General features: G+C 36.3%; 2 protein-coding genes across 4 annotated transcripts in view; one reads left to right on the top strand and one right to left on the bottom strand.

Moving 5' to 3' along the window:
• sima (similar) overlaps nucleotides 1–22,177 on the bottom strand; it is a 79,659-nt gene that overhangs the window by 49,313 nt on the left and 8,169 nt on the right. For both annotated transcript variants that reach the window (XM_012375587.2, XM_067347901.1), the window contains one exon: nucleotides 2,849–2,909. The gene's annotated coding sequence lies outside the window, so the exon portion shown is untranslated. The remainder of the gene's footprint in view (nucleotides 1–2,848; nucleotides 2,910–22,177) is intronic.
• On the top strand, nucleotides 951–21,390 carry LOC105677172 (protein dimmed-like). Of its 2 annotated transcripts, none has more exons than XM_012375595.2 (5): nucleotides 951–1,871; nucleotides 17,027–17,182; nucleotides 18,227–18,418; nucleotides 19,036–19,172; nucleotides 19,484–21,390. In XM_012375595.2, the coding sequence occupies exons 2-5, from the start codon at nucleotides 17,057–17,059 to the stop codon at nucleotides 19,635–19,637; spliced, it is 609 nt and encodes a 202-aa protein (XP_012231018.1). In that variant the 5' UTR covers nucleotides 951–1,871; nucleotides 17,027–17,056; the 3' UTR covers nucleotides 19,638–21,390. The 2 variants fall into 2 exon arrangements, with proteins under 2 accessions (XP_012231018.1, XP_012231017.1); XM_012375594.2 differs by lacking the exon at nucleotides 951–1,871 and adding an exon at nucleotides 13,801–14,383.

The raw sequence follows: 22,177 nt of genomic DNA, 5'->3' as shown, positions 1-22,177 counted from the left end.
AAGTTATTTCACGCTCGACGAATCGCACGCTTTACTATGACGAAAAATACCTTTGCGTTTTACGATTATAATTTTCGATCGATTGCAAAGTCTGTCTAGACATATACATTTGACCGAGATCGCTTTGCGTCATTTCGTTCAATTTATGCCCTTCACATTATAATACTAATCCTGCAGCTTTAACGACACATAAAATATATTCTAAAGGATATTGTAACATTTAAATGGAAAGAATCTTTCAATAAATTTCGATGTGTAGCGTTATCTTTATGGTAATCTGATTTCAATCAAAAATTAAAGATCTCGAAAGATCTCTGGCTTAATCCTTGACCAATATTTCTGGAAATTTTTTTAACAAATATTATACTTATGTATGTACGACCGTGTATATATAAATATACAAAAATGTCACCTCATTTGCGCGTTTTATGGTTTCTCTTTGGCTGCGGCTTAAACTTATGCGAATCAGCTTGATATGTCTTTCGCATAATCAGAGAAACTGGTTGTTCCTGGCGTTACGAGTGAAACGCGCCGTAAGCGAAGCCTATTAAAATTCGGCTCGCCTCTCGAATCGCGCGTGAAAAGAAAGGATCGAGGTGTCGATGTCAAGTTTGTGATTATTCATCATCAATTCAATTCATATTTCACGATAAAGCGATAAATATTTTATGTTATAAACAGCATTAATTTATATTAGCAGCGTTAATATCTCACAAATATCAAATAATAAATAAATGATAAATCAATTATCTTAAAGACGCCGAGATGTCCGATCCTAGAGCCTCCTCTTCCTCTTCCTCTCAGATAACCGCACATACGTCGCATACGTCATAGATCACGTGAACTACCACGGAAATACTTCAACGCGTAACTTTATTTTCATTTTTTGTGACCTACGACATGGTGTACGTGGCTGTTGTTGACATGCTATCACCTTGCTACCATTCGCACGACAACATTCGCGCGGCACGGACAGCAGCGGAAATCGTGCTCTATCTCCGTATTATTATTACATTTCAAATCGCGACAAAAATATAAGATTATTTCCTACAAATAACTGCTTATTTAATGTTTGCACAATTAGCTCCCGCGATTAGCAACTCAGATATTTTAATCCGCGTGAATATGTATCTTTGATTTCTAATTTGTACATTTTATTCGTTTGTTAGAATATGAGAGATAAAGCACTCTAAACGCAAATATCTCATTTACGTAGACGACAATAAAAATCGGTTCATATTGTTTGTATTATATTTTAAAAGGCGATCGCGACAAATATTAAAATATTATTTCCGAGGAATAATTGCCACAGTCCGTACGATTAAAAAATTAGTTTATGTAATTAATAACTGAAATATTTCTTTCTATAATTATAGACTTTTAATTATAACTTCTATGTGCTCTATTTATTTGTTATAATATAAAATAATCAAATATCTGAAACGCTTTAAAACAGAGATATCTTATTTTTCATATATGCAAAGAGCGGAAGTTTACAAAAATGCGAAAAAAAGATAAAGAGACTTTTTTAAAGGGTTTAACTTTTACTTTTTGATTTATTCGTACTTGGAATTTAGCATAGCCGCGATAGATTGCACACAACATAACGCACAATTTTTGATTTTCCTCTAAAGTCTGTTTCGACACCGGGAGTGTCGAACGAATCAATTTCGTGCGATTTCGTGCTTTTTTTCGAGTTAACGCTTTGTCGTGATACGCGTTTAGATTGCGGTAAATATCGGGAGTGCCGTTAAAAATTTCGTGCAATCGTAATTATTCTCGCGAGTGTTGCGTGAGAAGCAGTCTTCGATGGACTACTAAGAAGAGGAGGAAATCTGGGAAGCATCGAGCATCGGTAAAAGAATTTTAAAGTAAGTAATTCATCATTTATCTATTATTTATAATGCTCGAAAATTTTAGATGATTGTACAATTCAAACAGTTGAATAAACATAATAACTCGATATTGTAAGAAGTGCATGATATAAATAGATATTTATAAAATTTAATCACAATTAATCACATTTGTATTTTTATCTGATTAACTACTAGATATATTAAACTTCCATTCTTTCTCATTTTTTTTTATAATTTCCTATATTTTATTTTAATTGTTAAAAAAATGTTAAATTGACGAGAAATATTTTAAACATTTTATAAACCAAATTTTATAAAATATATAGTATTAAAAAACGTTACAGTATTGATAATATAATATTAATAATTGCGTAAAGTTAAGTACAAACAAAAAGTTGTTTATTGCAATGTAATACCATTTTTACTCTAATTACTTTTTAATTACTAATTATCTTTTTTTTTCTGTCCAAACTGCTCAAATATTATGAAATTACAGTTCGATAACTGTATGTCGAATTGTCTGAAGTGTCCGAATTCGACATATATTTTTCTTGTTTCGAACTGTTCGAATAATTCGGACATATATTTAACATAATTTTCAAATTTTTTGTTTGAGTTCTAATTTATATCGATAAACATATTATACATTTTAATAATTTCATTATTATAAAAATTATTTTCGTTATATTGAATAACATGTATTTATTGCGCTTATTTAATTGCAAGACCCGTTTCATCTCCATGACATTAGATACCGAATTAAACACAACACCGAGTACCGATAACAAGTATGCGCGCTATCAACGCAAAACAAGACTTTACAACAACTAATCAACAAGCCGCGGTAATTAAGCAGTGCGTAGTACAAAATTAATTCGTTTGTTAAGTCTTATTGAGAAGACGCGAAAAAAATCAAGTAATTAAGTGTGCTGTAGTAAAAACAACAGTGTAGTCATACAAAAAAACAATATAATAAATAATTCTTTACTTACTTAAGCACGGCTTTTTACAGCTTCGATTTAATGGTCGTCGACAAACGTCCCACGTTCGCACCTGTAAAGATAATGATGAATAATTTACGATTGCGGATAATTTACAATCTGCACGACAATGTGTATAATACGCTTTTAGTCGTGTTATGTATATCTCTGCTTATAATAGAAACAAAACAAATGTCGCGCACGTTCGTTAACGACGTTGGTATCAATCTTAATTGGTTACACTTTGGTGAACAACAGTAGGTGTCTCGGTGATTCGCGAACATAATTGTAACAACAGATTTTGTCACTGATTGTTCTACAAACATTATAAAAAAAATTTTGATATATATCAATATTTCATTCGACTTATCGTACAACAGACGGAAAAATCTTTCTTGCATTTTTTTGCGAGGTGAACATAAACCGTGTTACGAGCAATTATGCGGGCGCTCGAGAGGAGGAGGAGAAAAGTGCGTTCTGTACAGTTATAGATACGGGCCAATTATTTTTTGGAACGCCCGTATAGGTACGAGCCGATCGAGAGCGAGGTCGAGATAAGCTCGGTTACAAGTCGAGCGTGTGCAGCCGAAAGAAAATAATACATGGCTCTGCCACGGTAATGAGCCACGCTTTTCCATTAATAAGCGCGCGGCTTATTAACGCAACCAGGTCTTTCTCAGAATACAACGCGAGAGTTAATTATTCGCTATGTTTTCGTCTTCGACGCGCGATAAATGCGAACGAAAAGAGGTGACCGAGATGTTCGACGGGACGCATTTATCAAACGAGAAATTATAATAAAAAAAGGATAAAAAAAATATTCATGGCCGTTTTCGATTGATTACTCCGATCGAGAACTTCGATGATTTTGCGTCTGTGGCTTTATCTTATCTCGCAATTAAAAATACGTACCGACCGGCCATATTTTGATTTTATATCGGTGCAAATTGCCGAATCGATTACGCGTACGAAACTCGTAGTGTTTTCTTCAAGATAAGCTCGGCAGACGTATTGGTCATCGAAAGCGCAAGTTACGGTAACTTTAGAGCTCGGTCGCGCCTTTCGAGTTCGATACGCTCGAGAAAAGATTGCGTTTAATCGAACGATATCGAGTGAAACGCAAAGCGAGAAACAATAGCTTAAATCGGCTTTGAGTAAGACTAAACTAGAGATTTGAGAATATCGAATTGCTGCAGGCGAGTTGAGGCGGCGATTACACACACGCATGCGACACACAAAAAGTGTAGACAATATCAACTTTGCTCGAACTAAAAATAACCGTAATTACCATAAGATATTAATCTCAAACGCAAACCAATCCTGCTGACCTAAGATTTCAGTCTGCGAGATTAACTACGTACAAATTCACGCAATCGTTCACGTATTTGCACTCGAAATTTTTGCGAAACAAATCCATCATTATCAATGCATGCGCACAGATTACCTCTGACCCCGACTGCCTATCGTTCACCTTCATACTGCACAAAAATAGTCGATCTCGAAAAATAAATCGGTCATTTAAGAAAGGGTACAAATTCTTCTGAAAGAAAAAATGTTCGTATCTTAATATAAAATTTTGGATCTTTTTAAATTTGTTTATTTTCGAATTTAATGCAATATAAGAAAGCAATTTTTATCTTATTGATTCATGATTTTATTGTATTAAAATACTTTGTTATTCGATAAAGAAACTAAAATTTTTTTTAATACATTTTTTATTTGTTTGCTCTGTCTGGAATAAATATTTTTCTGGGAATATTAAAAAAACATCAAGTGACCGTCAAAAAACAAGACTTTAAAAGCAAGAAACTATACTAGAATCATAATTGGCCAAACTTAGGATCTTTCTAAATGATGAGAATATCATAATGGAATCATTCTCATCATAAGACTCATTTTCATAAATCAGTGAGTTTACACCCTTTTTACAATAGCCGATTTAATTACAATTAACTTGGCGAGGGCATTTTTCCACGGCGTGCCGCAAGCGAACCGAAGCGAAGCGAGTCGAGCCGAGTCGAAAGTTTCTAACGAGTTTCACCGATCGGTGCGAGAAAGATTTATATCTCAAGTATCGGAGTATTATGACGCGAGTACTAGACCAAAGGGGGCCGTTGATAAAAAGTTGGGCAATCGATGGACCGATCGTGCGTTTCGCGACTAGTTTCGAATGAACTTATCAAAAGCTGCTCGAGCGAAACGCTGAATCGTCGATCATTATCCGCTCGCTCCGTAATCGCCGATCAAGAGGTTAATGGGACGGGATTTAGCAACTTGAGTAAGGAGCCAGTTTCGAAGTCGGCTTCTCGACGCGGCTCGATTCGATCCCGGCGTCCTCTTGAATAATAAAGCATCGTTACCCGGAGTCGGTTGATTTTTATTTTCCTTAGTCAGCACTTCAGGATGAGCAGCGATAAACGCGCTCGTTACAGGTATTCACAATTAATTCGAGATGTTTTTGTTGACAAAATAAATTTGCCGATGCAGCGAGCGCGCACCTGTGTGGATGCAAGCCATGTAAAGTGACTCGCATTAAGACGTCGCTATATCTTTTCATATCGCTTCCGCACAACCGCCTCGCGGCCAAATATTTGCGCGTCTTCCTCGTCTCGCGCGATTGGATCCGATGTTCGGTGCACGTGTGTAAATACGTGCAGACGCGCGGGTGTGTGTTAACAAGTGTGTCGTAATCGGCAAGGTCGCCGGGAAACGCTGACGTTGACGCCGAGCACGACGTCGCTTTTCAACGAAACCGTCGACGACAGAAGAGAAGGCGCGCGGTCCAGTGAGGCCAATCAACGCGTGCAACGTATTGTTTCGTTATTGTTTTAACACCGCTCTCTCTCCGCCGTCAGTCGCGCGAATAATTACGGCGAGCCGGCGCGAACTAGACATTTAATTCCGCTCACGTAATTTTCGCTCACGATATCCTACAAACCCCGGATATTTTTGTTGAGAAAAAATTCAGCTCCGAAAGTTTAATTAGAAAACTTGTTATTAAAATCAAGATCAATGCGAGTTCTGAGACACTTTCTGTTTATAGTATAACATAAAATAAAATCATTAAACACTGATTGCTTTCCAGCAAGAAACACAAGTCTTCTGAGACGGTTTTTATTTCAGATTTTATATTCAAAGTTAATTGATCGTAAATATAAGATCGAATTATGGGAACCGTTTCAGAAGTCAATTCGTATCGACCTGTTGCTCTGGCAAGCAATCATTAAATTGTTTCTTTCTCGGTATAAATTGAATCAAAACACTTTCATTATGCGCGCGTGATGCATATCTATGTATATTTTGTTCTATTTACATATTTTGTTCTATCTACTTATTTCACGCTATCTACATTTAGCGATCATTTATTAAATCGGATAAGTGTCATATATACGCGTCGCATTAATTCATTACAAATATTTCTACGTTTCTTTTTTTTTCTTGCGTTAAGCGTCATTGTTAGTACGACGTAGTAGTTACTTTCCCTCGCTTTCGTCGATTTCATAATGCGGCAAGAAACCGTTGATCGTCTTTACTTAACGCACGCCGCGTACGATTGCTATTATCATGCCGAATAATTGGCCATGCAGGACAAAAGCGGGGAGAACGGCGGGACATTCTTATTCAGCCGCTTCAATCGCTCGGTTGTTTCGCGGATCCGTTCGCGCAGCCACTCGCGTTTGTTCGCAACGCGATGGAAAAGGTGGAACCATCCGACTGGTCTAACTGTAAAATGTCAGTTCCGCTACTTCGATCGTGCAAAAAGAACGTCTCGGTGTCTCGCAGGCCTCACCAAGGTGATTGCACGGCCTTGTGTCACGTGTGCGTCCATTAGTGTCGCAGTATGTAGGATATGTAGGGTATGTTAGAGCAACACGCGCGCGCTGTCGTGCCGCGCTTGCACCGCGTGCAGCGCGCGATCCGCGCGCATCTCTCACGCTGACGAGATCGTTCTCCTCACGTGTGGCATTCCTTTCATTCCGTCTCCCTTATATTCCCTCTACTTTATCCTCCGCGCCGGGGAGAGCCGCTTTAGAAAGGATCGCGCGTTTCAAAGGTTTCGCTACGTGTTCCTCGGCTAACTCGAGTAACTACGCGGTGTCCGCGAATCGGCGAAGAAGCGAACGCGTGGAGTTGCACAAAAAAAGAAAAAGAAAAAAAAAACAAGTTAAAATCCGTACTTCACCCGGTAAGGCCGTAATAACTTTGAAGATATAAGCCGTTAAGTTGTGTAACCGCAAACAACTTTATCAGGCCGGAAAATGATGGATGGCACCGCGCATAATCGCGCGATGCAAGACACCCGTTAGAGCCGCGTTCTTACGCGAGGCCTAGTTTTCAGATTCCCACCCACGACAGCCTCGAGAGCAGATTCCAGAAGACAACACGTATATCGTAGCTGTTCTATCATATCCTAGCTTATCTATGATCGTTCGATGTACAGTTCGGTGTACAATTTGATCGATTTAGACAGTTGACTGTTTGAACAGATCTGGCCTAATTGTATGAATAATTATACAGCCGTAGCAAATTTCAATTTCATATATCAATTTCGCGATTGTGAAATTATTGATAATTCAGTCACAGTTTTGAAGTCTTTAAGAAACAAAATTTTTAAGTTTAAAATAATAACACATACATATAGTAAATTCCACTATATCTGTACCGTTAGTAACAGTAAAACAGTAAGAACCGTTGTTCACTCTTACTTGCGATCATTCTACGATTCGATCGCTCGTCCACCGTCCGTCGCTTTCGCAATGCAGAATGTACACGGTCGGGGGGTTAGAGGGAGGGAAGGGGTGCGCGGAATGCCTGTGGCAAGTCCGATCCTCGCTCGAAATTCAATTACAAAACTATTCTCAAATCGACCTGGATCGGATCGAGTGTCCTGCGCGCCAGGAGTCGGGATGTGTCTTAATACCGCGAGAAAGGCACGGAGAAAGTGCACCTACTGCGCTCGATCGCTCCGCCGATTTAGAAATCGTGCGAGAGCGGACTTGGAGCGATTTCAACGCCGCGGATCGCGCGTTACGGTGCGATCGCTGAAGAAAAAAATTTCAGCGAGGAAACGAGCAGAAGTGATATCCCGTTCGTTATAATTCGCGGTCGAACGGACATACCGGAAGATGCGATTGCGACGAAGGACGTCGTGCATCCATTTTTTCCCATATTGTAATTAAAAATAAGATTTATAATCGAATGATATTTTTTGTTTAAAGAACCTTCTCAACTTATTAAAATATTTGATTAATATATTGATTATGAAGCAGCATATAGAGCTATATTTTTGACTCGAAAGATAAAGTCAGCAGAGAAATAAGGAAGATTATTTGCATATGCAGAATATAAAATCGTTTCTTCTATCTTCAGAACAATAAAAGTATCACAAAAATGTTTTTTTATGTTTACAAAAATCGTGCTTGGATAGCGCGTAAAAATGCAATTTGTCTCACGGTCAATAGATAGAATCCATAGACATAATTTTTTGACATAATACACGATTTATCGTGAATTCGAATAAACTATTAAAATTCTGTTTGCCGCACAGTAAAGTTTTACTCAATCCAGAAGAATAAAAATGTTCCGCCTGTTATATTAAAATATTTTCATTCTTATTCATATAAAATATTCTAAAGATTTCCTACTTTATAGATAAAATAAAATATAAAATATGTACATATTTATTTTAACTTGTCTTCGTTTCAAAGAATTCAAAATATCACACAATAATTAAAAAATTAATGTATATAATTAAAAATGTACGATCAAGTAAGCAGTAATATTTTCATTCTTCTAGATTAATTGAATTTTTTGCACTATGGACCGGCGATATTTAGACACATAATAAAGAAAAAAGAAAAATTAACGCTCACACACATGCACAAGCAGCACGCACAATTCGAACGGTAGGGAGAGGAACGGAAAGTCGCTAGCCATTTCTTCACTATTAATTATATTCCCCGCCAAGGCAAAGTCTTTTTACGGTGCTACATTCCAGACGGCCGCAAGCATTGCACTTTTCCCGCGTCTCGATGTCGCTTTTACAAAACTGAACGAAATAAAACTGACTCAGCGAGTGAGTCTGAAAGAGGAAATGCATAAACAATGCGGAAGAATTCGCGCCTCAAATATTTTTTTTTTGCGTAGTTGTAATCAGCAATTCGCACGTTAAAAAATTTTATTGTACAGAATATATTTAATAATAGGTACATTTCTGTGCGATAAACAATTTGATAATTCCTGTTTTTGCTATTTAAAATTATATTAGTAATTATATCATTAAGCCCAATTTTTGTTGAAGTAAAATTCATTTAAAATTAGCAAATAAATTTTGTTAACCTTGTGCTTTCTTTCTAAGTAGCTCAAAAAGTATTCACGTCTCTACACTTTCGGCAACAACGTCGTCAAGTTCTGGTTCGAATTGAAATATGGGGATGCATTTGGAACTTCGTAATTAAATAATGATTTACAGACTCGCGAAATTGTTCATTTGCACAGACTCTTCAAGTGATTTTTCTGGATTAAAGCGAAAAAAAATGGCATAGCAGCAGCACGCGTGCGCGTACGCCAGCACCGTTCTCCGTTCGCTCGCCTTTACATCCGCGTTTGCGTGACCTTTCGCGTGAGCGTGCGAGCGGGGAAAAATTCCTGCGGACCGGAATATGTAAGTAGTCCAATTAACTCGCGGCAGGCTGGATTTCTCCAGCAGCGGGACAGATAAGACATCCACCAAAGTAACACAAGCAATTTCGTTAATAACCAAATGCTCCATTCACGTCACGTTAATGCGCGATAATCATTTGTTTCATAGATACCGTGAAAAGTAACAGGAATCAAGTGGATGAGCGATGTCGGATTTTTCGTTTGAGCATTGGGGGAAGAGAGGACCCCCCCCCCCCCCCCCGGTGACGTTTATGTGAAATTTCCACGAGCTTATCTTCTGCCGATTATTTTAATCGAAAGGAGCTCGAGTGAGCCTATCGTTTCTCAGTCTCGTCGTTCGTCTTTCAACGACATTCTCGCGCCAGAATCCGGGTGAAAGGAGCATTTTCGCACTGACGCGCCGCGCAACACGTTGAAAATCCCCGAGCGCCGCGCCGGCTGGATGCCGATTATTCTCACGAACGATCGGTCAAATCTCAGACGTCCGAGACTACTTAAAACAACGACGGCGAAATCCTTTGTTCTTGCACTAATAACCAGCGTAACTCAATTACTAAACTAATTTAAATTATATTTCTTTCTTCGACGTCGAGTCAAAGTAGCCTGTGTAAAATCAACGTGATCCTCGCTCACTGTACACAAGCAATTAAATTTGTTAAATGAAAGGGGAACCTGCGACTTCCTTCTTTTTCCTTCATCTCGTCCTTCTCGTTAACTTCGACCTGGATCGTTCGAGAGAAATTGTGCCCGGGGCGAGGGCGGATTCCTGTCGACTTAATGTAACTTTTTTTTTTGCTTTTTCGGCCCCGTCACATGTTTGCGATCAATCGAGCGATAATTTAAAATATATCGAGTGTCCGTGACAAACATACGCGAAATGCTCACTTAAGCAAGTTGATTAACAACTCTTTCTATTCATTTTGAGATGGCAAAAACAGACATTGCTAATATATATATATATATATCTTCTTTAATACCCAAGTGTTTATTACGTGCTTTGAATTATACAAGGCATGCATTAATCTTAAAGTAGAATTTTCTATTAACTAAACTAATGTCTATTTGATAAAACACCACATTAATTTTGTCAATTATTATTCACGAATAAACGACAAAAAATTTAATCTTAATTTCGAAATGTGCAAAAATGTTTTGAATAAAAATTAAATTGGAGAAAAAAGAATTTTTATTCTAAATTAGTAAATATTTCACAAGACGTATCTTTGAATACTATACTTTGTTTTTATACAAAATAATTAGTATAATTTGGTCATAAAATTAGCATAGCAGTCCCATGAATCGTGTCTAGCAAATTAATCAATGAGAATGATTATTTCGAAACAGAAAGTCTCAATAGTTAAAAATTTCGTTGGGTCATAATAGATGGGGCATACATGAAGTGCAACGAAGAAACCGGTCTTTTATAACGGAGATGAAGTTAAATAAGTTCGAGCAATCCGTTCTCCGGATCCTCTTCAAGATCCTCCAATTACCAAAGAGGCATCAATCATGAAACACGCAAAGATGATTGCTGACATAAATATCGCTTGAAAGAGATTACGACTTCAATATCTTTGTATGTATTCTTTTATATGCATCGGGAAAAAAAGAAGAATTACTGACATTATTAAAATGATTATTATTGCCGTATTATTGCCCAGCATTATTTATGATCGTCAAAATGTGAATCGAATTATATACTTCTTGCACTTGCATGTTATGCAACGTCAAAGAAATATATCTCCATGAAATATGAATCCAAAAAGATCATTTCATTATCGCTTCGTGTGAAAAATGTTTCATTTTGAAGTTGAACAGTTACAGTTGAACAATACAGAGTACTTTCAATATTGATGGAACATAGGTTTGCGTATAATGCATGCGCGTTTAATCTGAAAACATATCTTTCTTTAACAAAAATTGCGATTTGCAACTTAAATTATCGAGTGGTAAGAAATATAAAAAATTGTTCTCAATATTTTTAGTTTCAAGAGAATTGACTATAAAACTATTGTAGGAAATAATGTCACATATTGTATTAATTCTAAGACACTTGGTATGACTGAAGACAAGTTGGTAGTTTTAGCGGGTCGAACATTGTCTCGGGACATTGCGACGAGAATGCAAGGCGCGCTCTTGTGCAGCGACGCCAGCATATAGAAAGAAGGTGTGTATCAATGTGTTTTCAGTTGAATTCTTGCCGAGTCAAGAGAGCATTACTTTCTTACGTCCTAGTATATAATTTTTCATAAACGTTTAATATCAGTTAAATAGCCCATTAACGTGATTATTGCGACGTCAAGAAATTTAAAACGCTATTAGTAAGTACAATAATTAAAAATTATTTGATTAACTATTAGATAGATCAAATGATTAAAGAAGTATGCTTCTTGCATGAATAAAACAAGAAAAATTTCTTTAATTTATCTTAAGAAGTCAACGTAATTTAGTTTAAAGACTAATTCTGACTAAGCTATTTGCTAAAAGTTACGCGAAGAACTTGTATTAGTAGAGCGATAATAAAATACTGAAGTGTGCGTGTGATATCTTACTGAAGATATCTCATCGAGTAAATACAGGTTGACATACATACATAATTGTGTTATCTCGATATTATGTATCATCTATTTTGTACACCCATCGAGACCTGATTTTTTGGTGTGATATCAATTAGGCAAAACGGCATTTCGTTCGATATCGTGTTACGTCACGAAGATACGGTACACGTTTACAGTGCTTCTACACATCGTCGTCATAGATGTAATCGCGTGGTTCATCATTCGTTCATTAGTCCTGACGTAAGAACGCATTGTTCTCACCTGGCGTAACCCGCTACCTACTGTAAAATACACACTCGTGCATTTTCTCTCGCTTGTCGGTCGCGCAGAGCGAAAGGCGGAGAAAAAAAGGGAGAAAAACGAGAACGATCGAGTTAACGAGAAGAGAAGGGAGAAGACGTGCACGGAGAGTCGCGGAGAGAGAAGGTGAAGGTGGCTCCGTACCGTACAAATGTGGAAGAAGGTAGCGGCGTGGAAAAAGGTAGAAGGGGCCTTGACCGATGCATGATCATCGGCTATGAACAACGAATGTACGGACGAACGTCGTGCAATGACGGACGTCGTCGACCGATTCAGCCGAGCAGGAATGCCTCCGCTTACCGTTATATCGCGAGCCTCGCGTCGATGATCTATCGGCGACGATCTAGAAAGCAAGCGCGACGAAAGTGTTCCGGTAAGGGGTTAGTCGTCCAGGAAGCGAAATCCTAATCGATACGCCGCGCCCTTGCTGCCGACGTTCTCCACGTGTTCGCCAGAAATGTTATAAATGAGAGCGCGACTGAAAACTGTTGATGTTTGCCGATCTTTCGCAATTTGCGCGCAACTAGCGTGGAGACAATTTATAGCGCCGTATATACAGTTCATAAAAAGCTTTGTATTTTAATTTTTAAGATTACTAAAAACCGGTTTGAGAAAGAAGGAGCTACGAAATCTTAATAGATGGACTCGCGGATGGAAGGAAAACATAATCATATTAATTGAAAATTTATCGTAAGGAAAGGAACATCGTGTTATAATAATTTAATTTTTTCGCAATATAATTTAATTCTTTAACGATTTAGTTTTGATCATTAATAATTAAAAAATTAGAAATTCTCCAATATTTTTATTAAAAAGACATCTATTCGAAATCAGCCTTTATTGGAGTCCTTAAAGTTATCACTTTTTAAAATGTAAAATATTGCACATAAAAAATGAGGACATTTGAAGAAGGAGACGCATGATAATTTGTTTACAACAATGATAAATGCGCAACAGGTTTGCACACATTTCGCGGAAGTTGCACGGTTATATAACGTCAAGTATCACACTTCCTGGTGACGTAAAAAAAAAAAAAAAATGACAAATGCGTCCATCGAAAGGAAGAGTCTCCTAATGAAACGAACAACCGATTGCACGTCGTGCGCGTGTTAGGAATACCTTAACATTGGGAGAACGGTACCGGCTAAACCCGGAAGATTAGGACACAGGAGTGAACGACACCGGAGCGTATCTCCCTCATCTCAAACGAGTTTTCCAACCTCTCCCTAAAAAAAGAATTTTTGATTTTGAGATAATTGGCCGGGCGCACTCGGGCGCATTCGGAGTATTCGGAGCGCGAGAGAGCAGGTGGAAGCGGTTCTGGAGCAGGAACTGGTTTGGTGGGAGCCGCTGGTACCTCGGTATACGCCGGTGTACGCCGGTATACCGTCGCTGGTACGCTGGCACGTTGTCGCCGGGTATGCAAGTGGCGGGAGTCCCCGAGGGAAGCCGGTGGGGCCTCCTCGCTCTTCGCCGACAAGTGATCGTTTACAGTTATAGTCAGTCCGCATTGGGCGTTCGACCGGCCCTGACTGTATCAGCATCATAGTCGCTGATAAAGTTTCATTTCTGTCTTCTTCGAATACGTCGCGTCGCCGCGACTTTTCTCTCTCTCTCTCTCTCTCTCTCTCCCTCGCGGCAAGTACGAAATCGTGCCGAATAACAGTGATTCCCTCTCCCCCCACGCCGATCTCTGGAACACCCATTTAAATCTTCTTATCGTCGTGGCTGATAATCGTCGTCAATCGAACGCGACGTGGTTGCTTCCGATTTTAAAGCTTGCAGCGGCGCGACCGTGATTGTTAGAACGGTTATTAAGAACCATTTCAAAAGTAACGAGTTCTCGCGACGGGCTAAGCAACGATCAGTGGATTTAGTGGTAGGATCAATGAGTGTGATCGTGTGAAAGGAAAAGTGCGAAATCGTACGGCGCACGAAAAGCGCGCTGGTGCCGACGCTGGTTTTCAGTGAGCGTGCACTCGTCTCATTTACACGAGGCACTGATGGAGAATAAGCGACCGACGAGGTAAATACATTTTTACGTGACACGATCGCACCATGACGAGAGCTGAACGAGCGAACACGTTTGCATTTTTTTGCGCCGCTTAAGAATGCGGCGTTCGCAAACCGGAACTGAAATATTTTTGAACTTGTTTGTCTCTCTTTCATTAAAACATATTTTCATTAAATAATTACGGTAAATATGTGTAATCTAAATGTGTAAGAATTTCATAAATATATTTAAAACGGTCTTCATGGTTTCCGTCATAACATGTTCTTCATTTTTAAAAGATAATTTCGAAGGAATTTATCATGACTTAAAAACGAGTTTTTTAATTCCAATCTTGAATTTAAATTATTCAAAAGCAACTCGCTGTCTTTCGATAACATTTAAAATAGCGATACATTTTTAGATTTGTGGAAAAATCACTTCGATAGCTTATTACACTGATGCAGCGTAGCCGGATACGGTATTCCGTGATAAATCATAACGTGGCACGTCGAAGGTTATCGTTCGGCGGTAATTATTATCGAAGATGTTCCGATTATATATCGTACATCTTTATCTTAAAGACAGGCTTAATGACAGGCTTATGTCGAGTCAGCCACCAAAATTCTTTAAAAACCTAAAAATTGAAATCGGAAATTATGCGTTTCCTGCGGCTGTTTACGTCGCCCTTGACACTTTATCCGATAAGCAGGCTCTTTTTTTTATTCGAGAGCGTCAAGAACGTTGAGTATATCGCGCTGATAATAAAAGTAAATTAATTCTCGATAATACGAATAAATAACAATCAAAATGACGTGCTATTTTCGAGCGATTTCGTACAAAACATTTTGATAAGAACTCTCTGTAACTCTCACATAGTTCACATCGAGATTATAAATGATACATTTTCGTTACACTTATATTGTTATAGATATGTGTAACATAGATTAGTAGTAAGGTGTAACAATGCCAATGATACTGCGGTAATTTATGATGATAGCGACGGTCTCGTCGATATCAGTTGTGCATATTGAGTGCACCATTAAATGATACGTAAGAAACGACTTTGGCATTGTAATGTATGTGTGTTTCCACGAAAATTTACGTACTATATACTTATGTACCGACATGTATACGAAGTCGTCTTTGAAAATTGCGTATCGTATTAACATGCGTGTAAAACGGTATTTCGCCACTTTGATTGTAGGCTGATTTGTCATGCCTGCTGGCAATAATGCGGACGTTAACACAAAACGAATATGCATAGGTGTGCAAAAATTTCACTACTGACGCGTCCACTCAATGCCAATAAAAAGAAATTTGATTCTAAATAAATAATTCATTGGTTACAACTTTGTTTCGTGAAAAATTTCATATAAATTTTATACAAAAGTAATTGAATAAAAACTGACATGTTAAATAAATATTTCGTTTAATAAATATGATATAGAACGGCGTAATAAAACGCCATATTAAAAAAAAAAAAAAATAGAAAATTTTCTTCAGAAAATGTTAAAACGGTGAACGTTACAATTTTGCGAAACATTAAAATAGAAGACACACGTATCCAATTATTTTCGGAGTAAAATATCCTACGGAAAAACCGATTTTAGATATAGATTTCTCTCGGAAAACTCGAGAAATCGAAATCTTACTTACTAAAATACTTTCTGATAATATTGTGCAGATCACATCATGCATTATGCAACTCCGCTATGTTATTCAATCTGATAGGCAGTTCTATACATTACTGTTCGTGCGCGTTTATGCGTCAAGATTTGACGAAATCATAATATCATGAGCATCGCAGTAAGAGAAAGTAGTAGCAGAATAAGAGCTCTGGAGAGGTTGTGTCTACTTCTAGCATAAATCATCAATCGCGAATCTGACAGTTGGATTGGCTCAGTCTAATACATGTGTTTGGCCGCGAGTGGGGAATTCTTGGCATTGAAGTGAAAGAGGAAAAACGGAAATTTTCTGATTATCTATCTTGGTTCGCACATGCCGACCTCCAGCTCCCTATCTTGCTTACATATGGCTAACAAAGTTACCAATTTTTAGAGAAAAAATCAATATCACTCATGACATATAATCTAATAAACAAATATTTCAGAATCATCGAACGAGATTGCGCTGTTTAGTGTCAGCATCAATGATGATGTATAATATTGCTCAATAATTCAGAAATTCCTTTTGCATAGCTTGCGATGAATCGCGACATAGATTTTTGCATTGTGCGTTTTTTAAATTGGTTCATCACGAATATTGCTGATCATATTGATTCAATATCGCGTTGCTTCTTTATTTAAAGTTTCATAAAGTAATAACATTAACATTTTTTTTATTCGAAAGATCTTGAATAATTCTACACTGTTTTATTTTGCACGAACTTTGATATTTCTTCTATTTTTAGACGTCAATTTTTCAGCAAAATTATTAGATATCATAATTTAATCTTTATCTTATTTCATTAATTATTGAATGAATTCACTTATGTTGCAAAATAAAGTACTTTATATGTTAAAAACATTGATTTCTTAAGTTATTTTTGACAGTCTGATTCTGATTTATTGTACGTTTATATTTGTTCTTTTTTTATATTAAAAATATGCTCTTTCTACTATTGTGCAGTCACAGTATATATTATAAGTCTATAAAAAATGATACAATGTATTACAGAGGGATCGAACTGTGATTCTGATCAAAATAATGCGAAGCTTGGATAGGCTATCGAGTAGCGACCAAGACTGTGGCGATCGGGAAATGTATATCGACCTAGACGACGCATCCGTTGACTCGCTTACTGGGAAACGTAGTCGCCATCATGGCGCGGAGGTATCTTACAATTCTATTTTCCCTCTTCTTTCCCTTTCTATTGAGCTTCTAATTGACGCACGACATGTCATTCTCAATTTCTTTTAAGTGTATAAAATTCTACAATTATTTATTTTACATAAAAAATGCTCAATCTATTTTTATCATTGATTCATTCAAGTTTTGCTGGCAAACTTTTCGATTTTATTAATTTAATAAAATGTTTGTTACTTGCAATAATTTGGGACATATTATGATCGCAATATCAAAAATATATCAAAACAAGTTCGGTGAATAGATAACAAATCAAATCTACTGAAAAGCGCCAGGTATAATCGTGTGCAAGACAACGTCTTATTATCGACGATTGAGATTGAGCAAATAATCTTTTTATCAGCGTTATGCAGCTGTGAAGGAAATTGCTAACATTTTATCTACCGGGTTTTATCGTTTAAACAAACATGCGAAACGCATTGTCGCGTTAAGCAAGAAAGATGGAGAAAGGGTCAAATGTGCTCTTTTGCATTGGCAGAATATATCGGCAAGACTTTTGTTTAGATTAGATTAAAAAAAAATCCATTATGTAACACATATCGTGCGTTAAAATAATTTACTTTACTCACGTTGACTTTATGATTATTTTTAGATACAAGTGAATAGATAAATATATTATATTAAAATATATTTTTAAGTTAATTTTTTTTAATGAAATTTGTTACTATAAAGTTTTTTAACATGTGACTGACAAAGTAAATTACTACTAATATAAAGAATTTGAAATAAAACTTCTTTACTCTCTGTTGTTTTATGAAAACATACATATTTTTATAAAAAAATAAAATGTGCAATACAAGATATTTAAAATTCTTGAATATATTTCTTGAATAAATTGAGAGATTTTATTTATTAATCCGTGTAACGTTCCTAAATGCAAATCAATCTTTTCTAGGAAGTTTTTAAGTAGCTATTCACCTGCATTCATATCACGAGAGCGCTTCGACGTAAATATTTGACTGTAAATATTTGAGAAAGATCTATTCTCTGTTGTGAACCAAACGAAAACAGGTGGGCGAGGAGAGCGACAGTAGCGGAAGCGAGAGAAGCCCGAAACAGGCGAAGAGAAAAAATCGCGGTGGTGCGCCGCCGACCACGAGAAGACGGAAAAGCGGAATTTCTGCGCGTGAGAGGAACCTGAGGAGGCTCGAAAGTAATGAGAGAGAGAGAATGAGAATGCATTCTCTTAATGATGCTTTTGAGGTAACAATTTTGTGCTTTCTTACAGTGCTTTCGTTTCGTCGCGTTGACAAGTGCGAAAAACTTGACCGAAATTTTTCAAAAGATGAAAAACTCGTGTGAAACTTTGCTGGAAAATTTTCAATTAGAAGATAAAAACAAAAAGTAATGTCACATTTAATCTTTTACACATCAAAGCCTGCTAGTAAATTATTAAAAAAATACGTTATGCGTTAAAATGTTTTAACAAATTTTTCTCTTTTATTAAAAGATATTCTATTTTGTCTTTTTAATATTTCAAAAATGATCATTAATTGTTTTATTAAACTAATTGCATCAAGATCAGGATGTGCTATTATACAAAATGCTGTTGATCGACATTGAATGTTAATGCAAACGATAGTGAAGAAAAAACGATTGGTGCAGGAGATAAAGCGACGAGAACTCGTGTACTTATAGCTCGATGCAGTCTATTCGATAAGCAATTCGTTAGACGGGTCACGATCATGTACAGTCTCATTAAAAATGTATCAACTTTCGACCACATTCGATTACATCGCCATCCGGTAGTGCTTATCGCGAATACAACTCTCGATATAATAGATAGACTTTCAATTTACTTCTCCCGTTGTAATTCCCAGCAATTACGCGAGGTAATACCACACGTAAAAATGGAGAGGAAGCTCAGCAAGATAGAAACGCTCACGTTGGCGAAAAATTATATAATGGCACTAACAAATGTCATATGCGAGATGCGCGGCGAGGAGCAACCGTACACGTGAGTATAAAGTCTAGCCTATATCACTGTTTTTCTCTCAAACCGCGACATAGTGTGAGATTTGTCCAATAAAAATTGCACGATTTGAGAAATAAATCAGGTAAAATAAAGAAAAATATTCTAACTGAGTACATTTCAGATTTTCTTTTGTTTCAGATTATTTGAAGAAAATATAAAATCAATTATTTCAAAATAGAAATTTATCATAAAAAATTAGAAAATTGCGATAAACGATAATCTCTTCCGACATTTATATATTTATCACTCGACATATATATATATTTCTGATTAACATTTTGTTTTTTTTTTAGGTTTGTCGATGGCGAATGCGGCTCCAGTAGCGGTGATAGCACCGGTCAATTAGAATTAAGCGGCGGCGAGCAACCGGACGAAGCATCGCCCGCCTCGATTCACGAAACTAACAACAATAGCCTTCTCCATGAAGATCTAGAACGCAAGATTTAAGGAATTTGATCTAAACGATAAATGTCGAGACACGTGTTACACACACGCTCGCACACACAGACTCTGTGATAAACTATCATACTAGTGCCTTTCGTAAGACAGCAATTCGCGACGGTTCGCTCATTATCGCCATGGATCTACGTAGATCGTACATTCTTGAAAATTTCGCGTCGAAGTGATCAAAAATTATTCTGCAGATACACTTACGCAACGCGAGAAAAGATAAACCGTGAGAGTGGATAGCAAGTAAGAGGACGACAAGAAGAAAAAAATATAAAGAGAGAAGCAAGACAAACATAATAAAATAGAATAGAGTGAATAGAGATAATGATATAAGAGAGAAAAAGAAAGAGACAGGAAGAATACGCGTTTTAGATTATACGTATATACAGGATGTTTCAGATTTAGCGCGTAAATCTTTCAAATAGAGATTATTCCTCGATAAATATCAAAAGTCAGAAATGTCCTCAGAAGTTTCATAGGAAGCCATTTTTCCTCATAACTTTTAATTTCTATCTTCAACATTAGATATCCTAATAGTCAAGCCTCAATGTAAGTCTTAATTCCTATATTTGAGATTGAAGCAATACCCATTAATTGAAGAAAGATATTTTATTGTGTGATCGCGAGTTCCTGAAGCGTAATTCGTCCAAATCATTTAATTCACAATCACTTATAATTCAGAAGAATAAATAACATAACTCGAGAATGAAGTAATCAAAAATGGAAACAGGCAACAATCGGAATTATTTTTACTTTGTCTTTTATCTGTGGCTGAAAAGCAATGAAAATGACTTTTCTCAAATATATAAATAATGACGCGTTCCGGTACGCGCGTCTCTCGCTGTATATATAGAATATATCGAGATCATATTCAGAGAATATTTATATATTGTACGGCATGTGTCAAACACACCGAAAGTAACGGTCGTGCAATTTCATGATTCGCAAATTTTCTCTATCGATCGTTAAACTTTCATTAATTTATTCTTTGATCGACATTATCAACCCAGCGCGAGATATTACTATATTAATTATTGCGATTACTATTTCTACTACTATTATATTCTGCTATAATTATTAGTGCTATCACTACTGCTATTGTTACTATTACTACAACCATCACTCTCCTACTATTATTCCTACTATTACTACTATTATTCCTATGTAGTACCATTGTTATACGATTATTAGATATTATTTTCTCTTTTAATATTTTAAATTTATTAATACGTTTTAAAAGAGAGAGGAGAGATTATTATTATTATTACTGTTATTATTATTGCATTATTACTATTATTGTTACTCTATTAAATTAATAACATATTATTTTAATGTTTCGTATTAATAATGTCATCTTTTGCAGCATGCATTTCACTCATACCTCTTCGTCTGCGAATTATCTAACAGATAAATTTCAATTCAGTGCATAATTAGTCAATCATTATTGTGGCATACTTGCGATTGATATTAATGGACTAATAGCTACGTCTCAAATTTTCCATTGATCAGTCACTAATTATATTTTTAACTACAATTTACAAATATAATCAATGATTGTTCATTGGCCATTCATCAATAATAAATATTAGCAAGTGTAAATTAAAAATCCTATTTGATGATTAGCAACAGGCTAATTTTATCTATCTCTGCTTTGAGAACTGCGTTTATGTTACGTAAGTGCTTTTCATCGAGACGCGAAAAGACATAATGATGATGTGATAGAAAATAAATTTGCCAAACTAACAGATAACGATGCTAACAAGTTTTTTTTTTTGCCAAATCAAATACGATTAGTTTGCTAATTAATTGTCATAACATTCGCGTGGATATGCAATAACATGTTGTCGTTAAGTATAATTTTTACCACTAGATTATAATCAATTTTTCAGTCATAATTTACCGTTTCGGAGTCAAATGACCACAGTCTCTCACTATTAATAGTACAATTACCATTACTATTATGCCTTTGTTATTGTCATCATTATTATCATTGTCATTATCACTGCCATTCCCAGTGTCATGATCATTACGTTCATTGTCACACTCGTTATCATTATTAATTTTTATCATTATTGATGTTATTATGAATGAGAGAGAGAGAGAGAGAGAGAGAGAGAGAGAGAGAGAGAGAGAGAGAGAAAAAGTAATGTATTACTCATATATGTATAATACGATCCAATATCACATTCACGCGATTCTCTGATTAATCCTGCATATGAATCATTTCCATAAATATTAATCAAAGATAATTAAGATTTAATTGTGTTTCCATCTTCCTAAGGACAGAACTATACAGTTGAACGTCAATTATCATTTTTATGGAAACGATCCTATTATGAGAGATTATATAGCACAGCTTTATTATATACGACATTTTTCATGTAAATATTATTATATACGTTGTGTTTTAAGAGTTTTACACGAGAATATACACCCGAATGCTCATCTACGCATATTAACTTCTTTCCTAGATATCTTAAAAATATCGCGAAGAAAATTCTTTTCTTTAAGGCGACTGTGAACGGTTGTAAACTGCG

This window comes from Linepithema humile, chromosome 1 (genome assembly GCF_040581485.1).
Source record: "Linepithema humile isolate Giens D197 chromosome 1, Lhum_UNIL_v1.0, whole genome shotgun sequence".
Taxonomy (NCBI): domain Eukaryota; kingdom Metazoa; phylum Arthropoda; class Insecta; order Hymenoptera; family Formicidae; genus Linepithema; species Linepithema humile.
Note: the sequence above shows the minus strand (reverse complement) of the source record. Positions and strands in the feature narration are given on the sequence as shown.

Excerpts from the sequence above, each read along its gene's own strand:
- LOC105677172 (XM_012375595.2), top strand. The coding sequence starts at position 17,057 with ATGCGAAGCTTGGATAGGCTATCGAGTAGCGACCAAGACTGTGGCGAT. Across the intron at positions 17,183-18,226 it reads GTCGCCATCATGGCGCGGAG|GTGGGCGAGGAGAGCGACAG; the intron begins GTATCTTACAAT and ends AAACGAAAACAG. Across the intron at positions 18,419-19,035 it reads CTCTTAATGATGCTTTTGAG|CAATTACGCGAGGTAATACC; the intron begins GTAACAATTTTG and ends TGTAATTCCCAG.